At 36.5% G+C, this 20433-nt stretch overlaps 1 protein-coding gene across 9 annotated transcripts in view; it reads right to left on the bottom strand.

Annotated features, from left to right (window-relative positions):
• Nucleotides 1-20433, bottom strand: part of LEKR1 (leucine, glutamate and lysine rich 1) — a 169948-nt gene that overhangs the window by 26498 nt on the left and 123017 nt on the right. For all 9 annotated transcript variants that reach the window (XM_038571291.1, XM_038571294.1, XM_038571287.1 and 6 more), the window contains one exon: nt 5699-5792. In XM_038571291.1, the coding sequence (XP_038427219.1) occupies nt 5699-5792 (94 nt within the window). The remainder of the gene's footprint in view (nt 1-5698; nt 5793-20433) is intronic.

The following is a 20433-nucleotide window of genomic DNA, read 5'->3' as shown; positions in this document are numbered from 1 at the left end:
CTTTTCCTCTTTTTCTTTTTATCTTCTTCTGAATTGAGGGTTTTTTTAATTTCGATTTTATTTTCTTTGTTGGCTTGTTAGCTATAATTTTTTTCCTACTTTTGTGGTTGCTTTAGGATTTTAGCTTAATGCAATCTATCTTCTCGTGATAGATCACTTCATGTATAGGAATCTCACAATAGTATACTCTGTTTTTCCCTTAGACACTGTGTTATTTTTTAATATATTTTGCTTCTACATGTTATAAGTCTCATATTAGTCAATACTTTGTTTCAATAGTTAATTATATTTTTAAAAATTCAAATAATTAAATGCTCATGTTTATCCACATTTTAATCATTTCTGATGTCCTACATTCCTTTGTATAGATCCATATTTTCATATGGTATAATTTTTCTTCTGACTAAAGGACTTCTTTAAACATTTCTCACAGTGTGGTGATATATTGCTCAACTTTTTCATTTCTGAAAAAGCCTTTCACCCTCATATTTGAAGGGTACTTTCATTTTGTATGGAATTCTAGATTGGCAGCTTGCACTCCCAGTCCCCTCATTCTTTCAGTACTAAAAATACTCACCTTCTTCTTGCTTATATTGTCTTTTATTTTTGGTTTGTTTTCTAGAGAGAGAGGGGTAGGGAGGGACAGAGGGAGAGAGAAAATCTTAGGCAGGCTCCACACCCAGCATGGAGCCCAATGTGGGGCTTAATCTCACAACCCTGAGATCATGACCTGAGCCAGTCAAGAGCCTGATGCTTAATTGACTGAGCCACCCAGGTGCCCTAATCATACCGTCTTTGATGAAAAAAATCTGCTGTCATCCTTACCTTTGTTCCTCTCTATATGTCTCTTATTCTCTGGTGGCTTTTAAGATTTTCTTTCTATCACTATTTTTCAGCAATCAGATTAGAATGTTCCTTGGTGTGCTTGAAGTTTGTTGAACTTCTTGAACGTGCAGGTTTACAGTTTTAATTAAGTCTTGAAATTTTTCAGCCATTATTTCTTCAAATATTGTTTCTGTCCTTTCTTCTCTCTCCCGTCCTTTGGGAATTCCAATTATGCATATACTAGTTTACCTGTATTTGTTTCATAGTTCACTGATGTTCTTATTTGTTTTGAGTCTTCTATTTTTGTTTCATTTGGATTGTTTCATTTGTGTGTATTCAAGTTCAGTAAACTTTTCTTCTGGAATGTCAAATCTGCCATTAATCCCAGTCAGTGTACTTTTTATCTTAGATATTGTATTTTTCATCTCTAGAAGTTCACTTTAAATCTTTTTTATATCTTCTATATCTCTACTTAACATAGTCGGTTTTTCCTCTATTTTTTGGACAAATAGAATACAGTTATTGCAACTGTTTTATTGTCCTTGTCTGTTCATTCTAATATATGTGCTTTTCTGAGTCAATTTTTACTTATTGATTTTTCTCTAATTATGAGCTCTCTTTTCCTTTTTCTTTTTAATGGCAGTTTTTGATTGAATTTCCATTGTAAATTTTACCTTGTTAGATGTTGGATATTTTTGTATTCTTGTGAGTATTATTAAACTCTATTCTGGGATGCAGTCAAGTTTCTTGGAATCAGCTTGACTTTTTAGTTCTTCTTTTTAAAATTTGTAAGTCAGAATCAGTTCAGCATTTAATCTGGGGCTAATTTTTTTCCTCCTACTGATGCACGACCCTTCTGAGAACTCTACCCAGTGCCCTGTGAATTATAGGTCTTCCCGTCTGGCATTGTGTGAGAATTTGGTACTCCTCTCTGTCCTTTCAGGTAGTCTTTCTCTGCCTTTGGGTAGTTTCCCCACACATATGCACTGACCATACATACACTAAATGGGGACTCTCTAGATCTCCAGCGTTCTGTCTGTGTGCAGCTCTCTGCTGAGAACACTACTCTGTGAACTCTAGCTATCTTCATCTCTCTGGTCTTCTCAAGACCAAGAAAGAGATGACAATGTCATATTAATGATTTTCCTCTCTCGTGAGGAAAGAAAAGTCCGTGCTTTTTTTTGAGCACTTGAAGCAACTTCAGTCCATATTCTCAACTTTTAAATTTGAGCAATCACAGAGCTCACTTCTGTAAGAAGTCTCCTATCTGTAAGAATCATTGTCTTTTGTTGTCTGGTATTTGGTGTCTTGAAACCATTGTTTTCTATCTTTTCTCCAGTGGCTTAGTGATTTTGGAGGGAGAGTAAATCTGGCTTGTATTAATCCATCTAGGCCAAATGCAGAAGTTTTGAATTTTGTATTTAGCTCTCATTTTTTTCCCCAAGGTTTGTATCAGTTGTTATTTCCTGGCTATATAGCCTTGGCAACTTACCTAACTTCTCTGAGCCTTATTTTTTTCCATGAGCTACCAGGAATAATAATTTTATAATAATTAAAATTACATTTATGGAAAGCACAAGGCCTGGCATATAGTAAACACTAATGCTGGAGGCTACTTTTATTATCTTGATTAAGGATTTAAATCAGATGATATTTGCAGGCCATTCTAGATCTAAAATTTTGTGATCTTATTAATTCGATTTTGAAAATTACATGCTATAATTTTTCAAATTAAAGTGTGCTCTCAATATTATTTTTAGCCAGACATTTCTTATGCATAAATGTACAATGATATTTTTATGACAAGTTCATCTCTGTCAAATCTTGTTATTTTACAAGTTATTCTTTTAAGTTTCATTAATAGTACCCTAAAACACATTAGGGATTACTCAGCCATTTGCCCGTTATATTTTGAAGGAAAATTTGAGATTTTTTTGTTTGCTTCCCTTTGATGCTAGAATTGACTATCTCTTGAGGTAAACCCCAACCCCACTACCCTGCATTTTCACTATCAATTCAGCTGCTCACCTAGGAAGGTTCTGTTTGTTTATTTAACTATTGACTTTTAAAAGCTCTGCGCACTATTTAAAATGAGGTCAATAGTAGTACAATTCTAAAATGTTCCTAAATGGGACGATATTTTAGTAATAATCTGACAAAATATTTGGCTGGGATTTGTTTATCACACTAAAAAGTAATAATCAACACATGGCTATCACTTAATGTCAGCACTCTGGCTATAGGAAATTTTTTAATTACAAAAATTTTAACTGAAAAGTAACAACATTGTGCATTTGGAACCAATTTTAAATGTTCAGTATGCACATTAATTTATTTTCTTCACATCAAAGGAATACTTGAAATAAAAATCTATGGCAATTAGTAAATATGCAGTTATTTTAAAATGTGCCATCCTTGTTGCATAGCAACTATTGATTCTATTATGTGCTTTTTACATACTCTAAAATAATTAAGTACAGGCACAAATTGCTATCTACTTTTTTTGAATGTTAAAAGCATTTAAGTTATGAAGTTTATTCTAATATGTATATTATATATTTGTAAAGGGAACACTTCATTCCTACACAAAGGCACAGTGACCCAAGAAAGAGATGACAATGTCATATTAATGATTTCCCTTTCTCATGAGAGGACTTTTTGGGAACTTTTTATTCATAGTCTCAATAACTAACACAGCCAAGACATAATTATCATTCCTTGGCTTTACTGATCTGGATCTTGATTTACTGCTAAGCTAAATGATAAGATTTATTAATAAGAAGTCATGTCCTCTCAACAAAATGAAATGCCCATTTATATCATAGAAAATTATACATGCCAAAATGCATCTATGATATAATTAATTTATTAGAATGATATCATGGTCTTAGCAAGAACTTAGAAAATCTTACATAGGTTTATTTTCATCATCAAATTAACAGCATGAGGCAAGATCATAATGCTTTTATATGATCAAATGCTAACACTAACTTGGTCCACTTGCTCTGTCAGTAACCTCATAGACAGGGTACAGTGAGCAGCAGTAATAGAGTAAGTAGATTGTAAATGCGGAGACTTCTCTAGTAGATTGTATCTGAACGTCCTTCACGGGGTGTGACCACAGAGATAAGGAACTTGTACACAGCAAAGGCAGGAAAGTTCACTCTGTCAGTCTATGAGAAGCTCAGGTGTCTGAGGGAAGGGAAGAATCTGTGGATTTCTATTCACATTAATTCCATCAGTGAAATTTCTGCATTAAGAGATATTTACAATATCTCTTCATACACACTTCCAAATTGCTCTCCAAACGGTTGCTGTAACTTCCAGCCCCTTAAAGAGTGAATATGAGAGATTATCTCACTAGACTTCATCACAATGCCAAAACTGCTCTGTTAACTGGATGGGTTAAAAAATAATCTCATTATTTTAATTTGCAAATTTGGATTGCTGAGTAGGTTGAGCTTTTTTTTTTTTTTTTTTTTTTTTTGTATTTTCAAACATGGATTCATAAGGATGGAGGAAGTGAATAAGAACAGACTAGCCAACTGTACCCCAAAGCTAGTAAAATTAGAAAGAATTTTTTAAAATGTGGGCTTTAGAGTAGAAGGAAAAGAAAAAGTCTATGCTTTTCTTTGAGCACTTGAAGCAACTTCAGTCCATATTCTCAACTTTTAAACTTTTAATTTTTGCCTCTATGGAACTGTTGTTATAGTGATCACTTATCTTACAGAATGAGTGTGTGATCCCTGAGGGACAAGGAAAGTGAGATTGTTTTATAGAGGGCCAGTAATGCCTCAGTATGGCCAACTGAGTAAAGAATGGAAATGAAAGTGAAAAATTTAGAACAGACCTGAGCAAGCAACAATCTCTAAAGGGTTTCGATTTGGTGGATGGTAGGGCGGAAGAGTCCGCGTGGAGATGTTAGTTTGAAGGTGGCCACTGCTTGTCCCTTGAGGTTACAAGTTATAGGGCCTAGACATCACAGAGAAGAATCTGGTAATAACCAAACAGCTTGTCAAGACTTTAGTCAAGCAATCTGAATTTCAGTAGCCAGCTCTAGCTTGATATGCAAATTTACAATGTTATCAGAAAACCAAGGATGAGGACTAGTGCTAGGGAAGGTATCAGTTGGGCAAGAGAAAGAGGTGGGAAGGGTTCAGGGCATTGTTCAGGGTACAGCCCAGGGACCAATCAAGGAGTATCAGAAGTTTATGGCGGGGAGATGATGTCTGTAAGCCTCAATGACTAGAGCGGTACAAGGCCTGAGGAGGTAGAGACCAATAATTTTTAGAATATTATTTGTATCCTTTAAAATTATCAAAGTAATACATATTTATTACTGAAATCTTGAAAAATTTTAGAAAGCCCAAAGACAAAAAAAATCAATGCGTTTTCAGTACTCTAAGAGAAAACATTTTCTTTGCAAATAATGAGCTAAATTCTTATACATTTTACTTTGCCAGAAGTTCATAACTGAGTAATTTTGCCATTTTCCATTCTCTTGTAGTATCTTCTTAAAAGCAGAGAAATTGTAAGAATAATTGAATATTCTTCTGCTTTTAAGGATGTAGTCAAATGAAGTTTCTGTCACTTTACAGGAACAAGGTAAATACTTAAAGATAAAAATTACACTTTTACATGAGAACTAAGGGCTATCTTAATTTTACGAGATTTCAAATTCTGTTCTTACCTTTTTATTTCCATTATGTTGTTTGATATTTTGGAAAAGACACTTACAAGCATGTTTGGTCTAGGAAATTCCAGAAGGAATCAAAATGTGCATGGAAGCAAAGATACCTGGAATAGTCTCCTGGCAAACAGAATTTTTAAAAGCAAATAAGACACATGCAGATGAAAGCTACATTATTGTTACCTTCTCTCTCCAGTTATCATCATTCAGCAGCTTCTGTCTAAGGGTTTCCTGCAGCTGCTCGATGCTTTTCTGATGTGAAATCAGCATTAGTTCCCTGAAAACCATAAACCCAACAAATGAGTCAAGACCCTGACACTCTTCCTAAATTGCAGCTCCTGGCTCAGGTAATAGTATTTCACAACTTAGTCTGTTTCTTCTCTTTAGCAATATATATACTGCCTCTAGATACTACTTGTACCATTAACAGCAATTTACAAACACTACATACAAGGTAAGTATTTTTCTCAGGCATAATTTTTGCTTATTAAGTTATTTCTTTTGCATGAAATAGTAACAACATATGTGGAGTCATAAATACCATAAAATGTTATACATTATGGTTTCAAAGTTTATGACTAAATTCTAACACTAGACAATATTTTGTTTCCTAAAAAAAGGAAAATAGGTTGGGATATGCCATAAAATCAACATATGTTTGCGGTTCTTGTTAAATTTATTTTTCTTATACTTGTCTTAAGTACTGATTGGAACAAACCAAATGAAACAGAAGGTAATGTCTGAGATATGGTATAGTACAAAACATATTAGAAAATTGAAAAAAACATAAAGAACATTTTAATATTTTAATCCACATAAATGGATCTTAAAGTTTAGTTCATAATCCTCTGGGTGGAGGAAAGCGCAGAAGATTCGTTAAGAGCATTTCACAGGGGCACTGAAATTAAGCTTCTGAATATCATAAGTAGTGGCAAAAGCACATTTGTTGATCAGGGCTCCTTCCCTCTTCTGTAATGACCATGTCTCTCCTTAGTTTTTATATAGGTGATTCTTCTCCATTGCTTATTCCTCTTCCTAATCTATTTGTGTTCCATTACCACTCTATTCCTTTTAGCTCTGACTCCTTTCTCAAAATTGTGGCATTCAATTACAACTGCTTATTGGACATTTCCACCCTAATGAATCATTAATACCAGATACATTCAAAAACAAATCCACCATCATCTCCTACAATATTGGTTTCCCTTTTGACTTCTAAAAATCTTCAAGAGTCAAAATCTTTGGTTTGAAATCCCCGAGTTTTCCCTGACTCTTTCTTCTTCTTGTCCCACCACATCCATTCAACACCAAATTCTCTATTTTGCTTCCTGAGTGCTCCTCAAACTATTTCCTCTCCTCCTTTCCTACTGCCAACAGTCTTTTTAAGGTTCTTGACTTTCTCTCACCTATAGCACTATAATAGACTCTCAATCTATCTCTTGATTTCTTTTCTGGTCTTATAATTAAACTTTTTTTTTTTTTTTTTTTACCTAATAAAAATAATGCCAACATTTCTAGGCTAGAAAAACTTAAGGACACAAGCTTAAGAAGATATGTTGGACTTGGTAACCAGGATTATGAATATCATTTGAGGGAAAATGATGTTTAAAAAAAAACCCCCCAGACTTCTCTTTCTAGAAATGTGTTGGACGAGGTACTTTGACAACTCTCCTACTGAAAATAAGTAAACATTTTTTTAACTTATTAAAAAAATCTTAAACTTCATCAGTGAGCTGGACAAAAAGTAGAAAGAATGCAGAGGAAAAAACTCAAGTGAAAGGACAGAAAAAGGATATGAGCGGAAAACTTGAAATCTGAACAAGGTCTGTAGTTTAGTTAATCGTATTAGACCAATGTTAATTTCATAGTTTTTACAGATGTGTCCCTGTTATTAAAAATGGGCCAAACAAGGGCAGCCCAGGTGGCTCAGCAGTTTAGCACTGCCTTTGGCCCAGGGCATGATCCTGGAGACCTCCGATTGAGTCCCACATTGGGCTCCCTGCATGGAGCCTGCTTCTCCCTCTGTCTGTTTCTCTCTCTCTCTCTCTGTCTCAAATAAACAAATAATCTTAAAAAAAAGGGGGGGGGGGCCAAACAGAAACATAAACTCTCTCTGTATTGTCTTTGTAAAATTTTTTGTAATTTCAAACTAAATCTTAAAAAAAAGAAAGTAAAAGGAAGAACCCCTAACAATAAGTAGAGCATTGAAACCAATTCTTACCTTGAAGGTACCTTCCAAATCTGATGAACCTGAGCTTTAAATTTCATAACCATGAAGGGCTCAGGAGGGAAAGAGTAAAAGGAAACTCACCTGCATGAAGCTGCATCTCAAAGAGCTGCACATGCAGTTTATGTGTGAAATTCACACCTAGTATGTGTAAAATTCAAATAACATCTCTCAAGGTACAGAAAGAAAATTACTACTTTTGAATTTTGGTGCTAGGGAGAGGGAAAAATATAAATCTCTCACAAGAATTTATAAACACAAACTAACCCTAACACAGGTTTGTATTGTGAATTCATATAATCTGAGTGATTCAAAAAGCTTCATGTTGAAAGGATATCTTCAAGTCATAATAGGTTAACTTTGCCTCTAGATGCCTGATAGGAAAAAAAAAAAAAAAAAAAACCACAGTATTTTGGGAACAACCTATCTTCAACATGGGACTCAAAGATTTTCTACAGTTATAAAAGTCAAGACCTATGAAATCATGTTTTTTTTTTTAAATCACAAAACTATAAAAGAAAAAAAGCCAGTAAGAGAATGAGCAGACACAAATGAAAGCATAATCAAACTCATGAGTGTTGAATTTTCAGATACAGAATATAGAATCAGGATATTCAAAGAAATAAAATATTTATTTAAACAACATTTAAATAAGAAATATGATTGATTTAACATGAAATATGAAAAGAACCAAATCAAACTTGTAAAACTTAAAAATATAATAATCAAAATGAAAAACAGTGGGTGGTCCTCTAGCAGATTATTCATAGCTAAAAAATGAATAAACTTAAAGGGAGATTTAAAGAAATTGTATGGAGTAAAGTACAGGAAGTGAAAAATACAGAAAATATAAAAGAGAAGTTAATACATGGAGGACAGAGTGAGAAGATCTAATATATATCTATTTATTATTTCAGAAGGAGAGGAGAGATAAGGGAGAGGAAGCAATATGTCAGGGGACTATTCTAGACTAATGAAAAACACTAACTCACAAATCTAGGAAGCCAAATGGATTCCAAGCAAGATAATAAAAAATGAATCTTCCATCAGGGCCTCTGTTGGTAAACATGAAGAACATCAAAGTTAAAGAGATCTTAAAAGAAGCTGGAGAGAATAAAACCATTATCTTCAAAGGAACCCAAACATATTGAAAGTTTATTCTCCAACACAAACGAAGGAAGTCAGACAGCAAAATAATATGTTCAAAATCTTATGAGAAAATAACCACCAACTAAAGTTAGGTACCCAGCAAAACTATCTTTCAGAATGAGACAGATAAACAAAACCGGAGTGTTTACTACCAGCTAAAGGACCTTTACAAAGGAACCTTCTAAAGAATATGCTTTGCAAGAAGGGATAAGATCTCAGAAGGAAGGTCAGCATGCAAGAAGAAATGTGAGCAAAGAAACTGGCAGACACATGCAGGGAGGACAACTTCTTGGGCATATGGTCAAGACAGCTGTACAAAGCCCATGCTCAGAAGGGGATCCCGTGCTTCAGAATGAATGCTTTTTGGTCACCATCATGAAACTCTTAATAATTTTATCTTTAAATTTGTGTTTTATGTGAGGTCTCATGGGACAATTGAGTATGTACCAGGGGCTTGGCTTGGAGCCTTGGCTCACACACAGTCCTACCTCCTACCACCTCTCAGCCCCTGCTCCTCAGCCCTTGCCCAGCCTCTTCTGCCTTCCTCTGCTTCAGGCATGGTCTCAGGTACAGGCACCCATGGGAAGGGTGCGGTTTGGGCATGTGCACTCCCCCTGCTCTGAATCATAGGGAGGTGTACTGAGTGCCTGTGAAAGCCTGCATCCGTTCCATGATGTCCCCAGGCCCCAGGGAGCACCACATTCAATAGTAATCATGAAAACACCATGCCAGGTTGAAAGAGATACTGTGAAGTCAGGGGAAAAAAGCTTTGTAGCTTTTTGAACAGGAGACCCATGTTTTCATTTTGTACTGGGCCCTGAAAATTATGCAGCCAGCTCTGCATGCAGGTGATTATAAACAAATATCTGCATAAAATACAGTTTTAACTATGTCTAATTAGTGGGGCTAACAAAAGGATAGAACTAGAACAATAGACAAAACTGTAGACTATACGTTAGGATGGCAACCATCAGAGCTCAAGTGTTCTTTGGCCCTTGCATGGTTGGGAGTTTGAGATATTATTTTTAGACTTCACTAAGTATGCATGGTAAAATTTCAAAAGTAACCACTTAAAGAATAGAAATAGAATATACCATTAGAGGAAAAAGCATAAAGAAAATAAACTCCAACAATACCCCTCTACCCAAAGGCCCAAAAAGTAGAAACAGTGCAGAAAGGAAAAAAATAGAAAGCTTAAGGTAGCAATCACATTGATGGCAAATAAATTAAACTCACAAGTTAAAAAAGAGAAACAGGCCTGATAAATGAACACAGCTGAGTTCTTTATCAGAGGCATTCTTAAAACATAAGGACATGGAAAGATTTTTTTTAAAAAGATGTAGAAAGAAAAAGTATAAAGAAAAACAAGTATGCAATTAAATAAATATTAGACAAAGTAAACTTAAAGACAAAAGTCATGGGCAGCCCAGGTGGCTCAGCAGTTTAGCGCTGCCTTCAGCCCAGAGCCAGATCCTGGAGACCCGGGATTGAGTCCCATGTCGGGCTTCCTGCGTGGAGCCTGCTTCTCCCTCTGCCAGTGTCTCTGTCTCTGTCTCTCTGAGTCTTTCATGAATAAATTTAAAAAAGATATTAAAATAAAAAGACACTGGGAAACGAACTAGGGGTGGTAGAAGGGGAGGAGGGCGGGGGGTGGGAGTGAATGGGTGACGGGCACTGGGTGTTATTCTGTATGTTAGTAAATTGAACACCAATAAAAAAAAAAAATAAAAAATAAAAAAAAAAAAAAAAAAAAAAAAAAAATAAAAAGACAAAAGTCATTATTCTTGGCTTCTAGTGAGACTAGATTAATTCACCATAAATAGTCTAAATTTACATGCACCTGTTCAAGTAGCCTTAAAATATATAAAGCAAAATCCAATAGAACTGTAAGGAGAAGAAAAAAAAAAAAAGAACTGTAAGGAGAAACTATAAAATCCATACTATAGTGGTAGATTGCAACACAGTTCCCTCAGTTACATCAGTCAGTCTCTGGACCCACCATATAAGGCCATGGAAATTCACACTACATAGCTCCATGCTATTATGTGAGAGGCCTTCCTATGAGGTACAATGCAGCAACCCAAAGTCAAGCACACAAATAATTCAGTAAAAATATAGAGGTTTTAACAATGCCAATAAGACAGATTTAAGGTACACATATAGAACTCTGTACCCGACTAGAAAAACACACATTTTCCGGATCACATGAATTGAGGACTACATCCTAGGCCAGAAAGTAAATTTCAAACAATTGTCCAATTAACCTGTATATTCCAATATGGCAGCCACTAACCATATGTAGCCTCTAAGCAGTAAAGGGTAACTGGTTCAAATTAGGATGTGCCTAATTTTAAAATGCATACCAGATTTGGAAATTTAGTAACACCCCAAATCTAAAATATCTATGATAATCTTTAGAGATGATTACATATTTAAATGATAATTTGTATATATGGAGTTAAGTAAAATATATTAAGGTACGTTTTACCTGTTTATTTTTCTCTTTTAATATGGCAATTAAACATTTTTTAATTACATATGTACATAGTCTAATTCACATTATACTACTGAACAGCACTGTTAGAGTCCATATTCTCAGAATACAAATGTCTGTAACGAAAGATACGTAAAATATCTCCACGTATTAGGAAATTTAAAAAGTGTATTTCTGAATAAGTCATGGGCCAAGTAAAAAATAATAATTGAGATTTAAAAATACTTAGAATTGAACAGTAATGAAATCTCTACATATCAAAACTTATGGAACACAGTTAAAACAGAAAGGACAAATCAATTGTGGTATAGTTTAGACTGTGATGCAGATGGAGAAATGAATGCTTTTCAACTACATGCACCATAATGGACAAGTCCCAGAAACATAATCTTGAGCACAAAGAAAATCACTGGGTAACACATACAGTATGATTTTAGTCCTATGAAGATAAGATATATGCAGACTCTTTTTTTTTTTTAAGGAATGTAAGCATACTTGGTAAAATCATAAAGCAAAGAAACATCAGGTATTATCTGTAGGTTTTTACAGACGCTCTTTATCCATGGGAGAAAGTCCCCTTCTCTTCCTAGTTTGTGAGAACCGCAAAATGCACGTTGATGGCTTCTTGTGCGCAGGAGGCACTGGGGTGGACCTGGGGAGAAGCGCAAAGGGACTTCTAAGCTAAGGTATAAGGTTCTTTCTCCTCAACTGAGCGGTTGCACACAGATGTTCATCGTACTGTGCTTCCTTACGCTTCATACCTATGTTCATTCACCTTCTATGGTCTAGCCAATATTCATGTGAAAAATAATTAGTGGTAAAAGCCTGAGCACATGCATGTGGAGGAAAAGGAATCAAAGGGAAAAAGATGAAGGTGAAAGACCAGGCTGGTGACCAGCCGGGTGGAGTTAGCTGCCAGTTACGCGCACTAGGGACACGGCAGGGTCATTGGGCCCTGAAGGGACAGAGGTGAATCAGGAAGGCAGGATCCCTTGTCCAAATGGTGCTCAAGATCCATAAAGGAAAAGGAAGATTTCCCTTTAGGAGTGGGAGGTGCACCCAGAGGTTCTGACGCTTGCTTAGTCGTCTCTAAGCTGGAGGAAAGGAAATGAAACAGAAGAAACGAAGAATGAGGACAAGCAAAAGTGGGATTACATTAAAAACCTCGTTTGTGGCTTTCCTCCAGATATTTGGCCATTCCTGTCTCCCTTGCAGACTCATCTTCCTGTACTTGTTATTTCAACATTCGTGTTCCTCAGCACTTTTTCCTTCCTACCCTTCCTCTAGGTGATCTTATCCGCTCCTATGCTTGAAATGCAATCTAGATGCTGACAACTCCCAAATTTTTATCTCTGGCTCAAATCTATTCTCTGAGTGTCTGACTCATGAATCCAGCTCACCATCTGACTGCTCTACTTTTATATTTCAGAGACGTCTCAAACTTAACGTATCTGTAATCTCAGAGGCTTAAAGTACTAGAGTTTATTTTTTGCTCATGTACGTGTCATCTGCGGCTTTGCTCCCCAGGTTTTGTTCCAGGATGTAGCTTAAGGAGCAGCTCTTACCAGGAATGCTATTTTTGTGACAGACAGAAATGAAAAATCTCCAAAACGCTGGGTCTGTTAAGGCTTCTACTCAGAATTGGTGCATTCTCTCACATTTCAGTGGCAAGAGCAAGTCAAACGGCCCGATAGCAGGCAGGTGTGGACCGAACAGTTGTCTCACTGGGAGGTGTGCACCTGGCACCACCTGGAGTTCCTCACACTTCTGAGTTCCCTGGAAGCCACTGCGAGGATCTCTACCCTGAAGGTGGACAATTTTCCTTGCTGAGATTGTAGTTCCTTTTTATTGCTGAGTAGTACCTCACTGTATGGCTTTATCAATTCACCTGTTGATAGACACATAGGTTGTTTCATAGGTTTTGGCTGTTGCAAATAAAGCTGCTATGGATACCTCTGTGCAAGTTTGTATGTGGATTATTCCATTAGTTTCCCTGGGGTGAAACGTGGGTAACAAGGTAAGGGTAATGCTTAACTTTTTAAGAAATTTCCAAACTGTTTCCCAAAGACATTGCACTGCTTTACATTCCAAACAGCAGGGTATGAAAATTCCAGTTTCTCCACATTCTCATCAACACTTGGTTATGTTCAGACTTTTTAATTGTAGACATTCTGAAAGTGTGCAGTAGTATCTCACTGTGGCTTTAATTTGCATTTCCCTAATGACTAATGATGTTGAGCATCTTTTTTTGTGTACCTATTGACCACCTTTATATCTTCATTGGTGAAATGTCTGTTCAAATCTTTTGTTCATTTTTTATTAGGTTGTAATGGTCATATAATGGAGTTCCTAAAGTTCTTTACATATTCTAGAAACAAGTCCTTTATGAGATGCATATTTTGCAAATATATTATTCCAGTCTACAGGTTGTCTTTCATTCCCTGTCTTTTAAAGAACAGAAGTCTTGATTTTAATGAAGTCCAATATTTCAGGGCTTTCTTCTTTTATGGAACATTCTTTTGGTGTTGAATCCAAGAAATCTTTGCCCAACTCAAGGGAGGGTGCATGCCCCTGAGTGGGGGTGGTGGGGGAGGGGAAGAGGCAGAGGGAGAGGGAGAGAAAATCTTAAGTAGACTCTGCGCTGAGCACAGAGCTCGATTTGGGGCTTGATCTCATGACCCTGAGATCATGACCCAAATTGAAATCTAGAGTCTGATGCTTAACTGACTGAGCCACCCTGGCACCCCTACATTGGATCTATAAGTCTATTTGGAGATAATTGCTCTCTTAAAGATATTGAGTCTTCTGTTCCATGAATACTGTATAACTCTCCATTTATTTTGGTCCTTTTTAACTTCCCTGAGCAATTGTAGTTTTCAGTGTATAGGTCTTGCCCATCTTTTGTTAGATTCACCCCTAGGTATTTCATGTGTTTTGAACTATTTTTGTAAATACCGTTTTTAAATGTGAATTATTTGCAAATACATGGAAATTAATTGATTTTGGATGTTGATCTATTTTCTTGTAACCTTACTAAACTCACTTATTCTAGCAACTTCTTTTGTAGATTTCATAGGGTTTTCTATGTTAGTGAGCATGTCCTCTCCAGCTGAGCAGGGAGCTTATGCAGGGCTCAATCCCAGGATCCTAGGATCATGACCTGAGCTGAAGGCAGATGCTTAACCAACTGAGCCACCCAGGCATCCCCGGGAATTGATTTTTTTATATCCTATACGGTTTTGTTTTCCATGTCATTGATTTCTGCTGTAATCTTTATTAACTTTCTTCTTACTTTGGATTTGCTCTTCTTTTTCTAGTTTTTTTTTTTTTTAATTTTTATTTATTTATGATAGTCACAGAGAGAGAGAGAGGCAGAGACATAGGCAGAGGGAGAAGCAGGCTCCATGCACCGGGAGCCCGATGTGGGATTCGATCCTGGGTCTCCAGGATCGCGCCCTGGGCCAAAGGCAGGCGCCAAACCGCTGCGCCACCCAGGGATCCCTTTTTCTAGTTTTTTAAGTAAAAGCTGAGACCTTTTTTCTTTTTTCACATTTATTGCTATAAAGTTTTGCTTTAGTGACATCCTACAAATTTGATATTTCCATTTAGTTCAAAATGCTTTGTAATTTCCTTTTCGATATTTTCTTTGATCTATGTCTCCTTTAGAATTCTGTTATAGAGTGTAAAAATACTTGGGGAATTTTTGAGATACTTTTGTGTTATTTATTTCTAAATTAACTACATTGTGACCAGAGAACACACTTTGTATGACTTGATTTCTTTTAAATTTCTTTGGTTTTATTTCATAGACCAATTATAAGGTCTATCTTGGTGAATATTCTGTATGCCTTTGAGGAAAATTCTGCTGCTGTTGGGTGGGATGTTGTATACATGCCAATTAGGTTAGGTTGATTGATTGCTAAGTTCAAGTCTTCTATAGCCTTACTGATTTTTCTATTTTTAAATCTATTATTGTGAGAGGCTAGTGAAATCTCTAATAATAATTGTGGATTTTTCTACTTTTTTCAGTTCTATCAGTTTTCACTTCATATATTTTTAAGCTCTATTATTAGATGCACAAACATTCAAGATTATGCCCTCCTGATGAATTGATCTACTTATCATTTTCATTTTTTTTTGAGAGAGAGAGAGAGAGAGAGAGAGAGAAAGAGAGGAGGGAGGGAGGGGCAGTGAGAGAATCTTAAGAAGACTCCATTTCCAGCATGGAGCCTAACATGGGGCTCAATCTCACAACCTTGAGATCATGACCCAAGCTAAAATGAAGAGTCAGAAGTTTAATGGACTGAGCCACGCAATTGCCCTGATCCATTTATCATTATGAAATGAATTTTATTCTTAGTAATGTTTTTTGTTCCAGAATCTACCTTATATGATATCAATAGTATTTCAGCTTTCTTTTGATTAACACCAACTTGGTATATTTTTTTCATTCTTTTAATTTTAAATTATTTATGTCATTACATTTAAAATAAATTTCCTATAGGTAGTTTATAGCTGAATCTTACTTTTTTTTATATAACCTGATCATCTTTGCCTTTTAATCGGAATGTTTAGACACTTTACACTTAATTGAATTATTGATATGGTAAACCTTAAATCTATCATTTTGTTTCCTATTTGTCTCATCTGTTGTGTCCTTTCCCTTCATATATATATTATATATATATATAATATATATATAAAAGATTTTATTTATTTATTAATGAGAGACACAGAGAGAGAGAGAGAGAGAGAGAGAGAGGCAGAGATACAGACAGAGGGAGAAGCAGGCTCCCTGCAGGGAGCCCCACTCGGAACTTGATGCCGAGTCTCCAGGATCACACCCTGTGCCAAAGGCGGCGCTAAACCACTGGGCCACTGCGGCTGCCCGAGAGAGATATAATTTTGTTGCCACTAGTATACTACCAGACTACCAAAAGTAGAATCCATTCCATATACATTCGTCTGATGGACCAAGTACAAAACACCACTGCTGTTATATGTTTTCTTTTAGAACAAAAACTGAAAGTCTAGTAGATTATAAAAGCTAAAATATAGTAGGTCAAGGTTTAAACGATGTTAATGAAGTGATAACAATTCACTGAATTTTTAAAGAGTTATGAAGTTCCCTATGACATTTCCACAAAGCATAAGGTGTTTTGAATGAACTCTTTTAAAAATTAAGGACTGAAAGTCGGCAGTGGTAAGTTGGCTTGATATTTATGGCTGTAGAAATGCGGAGGACTTTCCGATCTCTTTATTCCTGCTGAGCCTCTGATCCAGACTCCAAGAACCCTTTTACGATTCTTTAGTGGGACAAGGCAGAAAGAATAATGAGATGTGATTGTACAATTACTTACTGCCCTTGATTAGCATGAAATGGGCATTGAGTAATGTAAACAGACATGATTGTATGTGTGGAAAAGATAATCCTGATTCCAAAAATAAAAATCTCACTTATATACTATACCCAAGGGAGAGCTTACACCTTGTTCAGGAATACAAAACCATTGTAAGACTCTGATGATTAACAAAAAACTTGTGTTAAAAGAAACTAAAAAGGATCAATTTTGACTCTTATAAGGCTTTTTGCTAGAAATATAGAGGAATGATAAGAAATAAAACATGGTTAGATGCATATTCCATGCATGCTGAATGGAATGTTCCATGTTATAAAAAGCTGAAAATGTGTAGCCATTTTTAATATCATACAGACCTCTAATTTCCTCTTCAGAACCAGTACTAGAGATAAAGATGCCTTAGAGTTACAGGAAACAACACAGACTTAGGTCCTAAATTTGGATTTTACTAAGAACCTAATAAAGAAGATTATCACTAGCATCCAGGAGTTTGGATTGTAGTCTCGCCTCTGACTTTTGACAAGTCATTAGATCCCTGGACCTGCGAGAAATACTGAGAGCTTTTGAGTCTTACATCATGCAATCAGTGGTTTCATTAGGATTAAATCAATTCTCATCCATACATCCATCTAGTCAGCAAATATTTACTGAATGCCTATTGTGTGTCAGGCACTGTTTTAATTTCTGGCGATACAGTGGTTCTTTCTTGCCATTTTTTGGTAATACACTAATGCAATTGCCTACATTTTAGAAGAAACAATATCCTGAATCATCTAAAGTGACACAATTCATGAGGCAATGCTGGCTCAGGCGCATGCATATCAGCCTTGAGCTCTCTGCAGTGTTATGCTGCCTTTCCTTTTATATTTGAGAGGGAGGTGTGGCTATCTGTAGCACTCTACCCTGAAATTTCATGAAATACTGTTTAAAAATAACATTTCTGGAGTTGGCACAATAGGCAAATTAGGATCTCTCGCAATTAAGAGTACTTATTTTTAAAATTTTAACTTTTAAATTCTTAGACCCCAAAGAAAATGAGAATCTACTTTCTTATATACATGCAAAAATCTAGATTCCCTTAATTGTGGTTAAAAATGTAACTGCAAACAAATGTCAAACCGTAATGCCAAACGACAGCTTTAAATTCTATTTCACAAGTTGTTCTCTTAGAGATGTCTTCACATTGTCAATCAAAGACATAATTTTGATTTTGCCACAACTCCTGCCTTAGTTAAAAGCAGTTCAGTCTGTGGTATCATAAGAAGTTTGGCAAGCCTCTTGTTCTGAGAGCTGTTGATAGATAGGAAATCAGAGAAAGAGGTGAGTCTTGGGGGAAAAAAAAAAAACATAAGGTTTGTTATTTTAGAATGATGTTACTTAAAACATTTTGTTTCACAATGCTTTCAACTAATAGGATAGCATCCAAATTGAATCACTCCACAGACTGATTTTTACAACTTGAAGAGTAAAGCAGGTAACATTGAATTCAATAGACATTTAATAAATAGCTACATCACCAGTGCAGGGTATACACATTGATAAGATATGATGCCTTATGGGGTTAGCAACCTGAGAAAAGATCAAAGAGGGGGAATGCATTTTCTGAGCATTTACAACCTACCAGGCACGATGCTAGATGCTTTTTTTATTTTATTTTATTTTATTTTTTTATTTTTAGAATAGCCTTCATGAGAAGATAGCTGTTATTACTATCCCCATCTTACAGATAAGGAAAATGAGCCTGAAGGTGGCTAAAGTTGTCCAAACTTGATACTGGTCAAGTTGAGATTTAAACCTATTTGCCAAAACAAAACAAAACAAAAAAAACTATTTGCCTAATTCTAAAGTCAGCTTTTTTTTTTTATACTAAGCCACAGTACCATGAGGTAACAGACCCTTTATACACTGCTTCTGAATCCTTTTACAGTCTACACTTCTTATCTTTTTAACCTTCAAGAAAATATGAGAAGCCTCATTAAAGGAACTTAACGCTAAGCTTCTCTTCTTCTCCAATGTGTTGTGAAATGTTATTATTCTGTTTTCATTCTGAAGATATAGCTCCACTTCTGATTTTGCCAAGACGCTAGAGAACAGAAGACAAAAGTCACCATCTTATATTTACTGAGTGAATGAAAGAATCCCAAAATAGTAGAGGGGTGGGGTGAGAGAGAGAGAGGGAAGGGGGAGAGGAGACACAAAGGGAGCGCTCTGGGTGCCCTGCTTTCTACAGGGCTGGGAGTCCCCTGAAGGCTCAGTGTTACAATATGGTTGAGAAAGAAGTCACACGGAGAAGAGTTGACACAACAGCCCTTCAAGACAGACGCTGAGGGAACTACGTGGACTGTGGTGGGAGGAACATGGGTAATGAGGTCACACACCAGCAGAGCTGGATTTCTGTCTTTGCCAATCATGTGACCCTCGGAGCCTTGCTTAACCTCTTTCCTTATGTGGAAAACGACCTGCTTGACAGGTGAAGGCCCCAGCTCAGCTGGCCAGTGCCTTTGAGCAAATTTGGAACTGACTTCCCCTCTGGGTAGGTATATTGGAAAACAATATTCCCTCTGCATGGGGGCAGACCTCGAAGCGGAAGGCTTGGTAAGGGGAGAAGGGAATGGCCTGCTTACGCTAGAAAACAAGCTTCTTCCTCTGTGGCAAGTGGCTAGGACAGCGGAGTCTGGGTTGGTTTTCAGGTCCTTACTCCTTCCACTGAGTGCCTCATGAGGTGCATCTCACACAGGACATGATCCCCGAGGTGCTCAGAGAGCTCCCTCCCCACAACTGTGATGCCTATGGATTGTGTGTGAGAAAGTTTGAGAGAGGAAAGAGGGAGGTGGGGGGGGGGGAGAGAGGGGAGAGAGAGAGCATGAGCAAGCATTCATGTTTAATTATGGGGTCATGACATATATAGAAAAGCAGGGAACTCCCTTCAACTCCTGGAAAAAAAACTTCCTAGATTTTGTATATATTCTTCTGGGGTGATGGTTTCTAGCTTTCAATTAAAAACAAACGAACAGAAACCAAAGACAAAAAGAGGAAAGAAAGAACATGGGAATTGAAAAGAAGTTAAGGTGATGGTGTGTGTTGGGGGGAATAAAATCCTTCCCTATAGCTTAAAAGATACCCTTCTGGAGGGACGGGGAGCACTTAAGTAAACTTCATTTAAAATAGATAAAGACAACGTGGATGGAACTGGAGGGTATGATGCTGAGTGCAGTAAGTCAATCGGAGAAGGACAAACATTATATGGTCTTATTCATTTGGGGAATATTAAAAATAGTGAAAGGGAATAAAGGGGAAAGGAGAGAAAATGAGTGGGAAATATCAGTGAGGGTGACAGAACGTGAGAGACCCCTAAAACGAACAAGGGGTGGTGGATAGGGAGGTGGGTAGGGGGATGGGGTGACTGGGTGACGGGCACTGAGGGGGCACTTGACGGGATGAGCACTGGGTGTTATGCTATATGTTGGCAAATTGAACACCAATAAAAAAATTATTTTAAATAAATAAAATAGATAAAGAGTTAGACAGACAAGGAGATACAGACATATATTATTTATCCCACAGAAGAAATTACACGTAAGCAACTTGCACCTAACTTTGGTTACAACTAAGCTTTTCCTCCAACAATGCTCTTCGCTAATCCCACCCTGTTATTGGCAAGTCAATCAAATAAGTATTTTCCTATATT

This window comes from Canis lupus, chromosome 23 (assembly GCF_011100685.1).
Source record: "Canis lupus familiaris isolate Mischka breed German Shepherd chromosome 23, alternate assembly UU_Cfam_GSD_1.0, whole genome shotgun sequence".
Lineage (NCBI taxonomy): Eukaryota > Metazoa > Chordata > Mammalia > Carnivora > Canidae > Canis > Canis lupus.
Note: the sequence above shows the minus strand (reverse complement) of the source record. Positions and strands in the feature narration are given on the sequence as shown.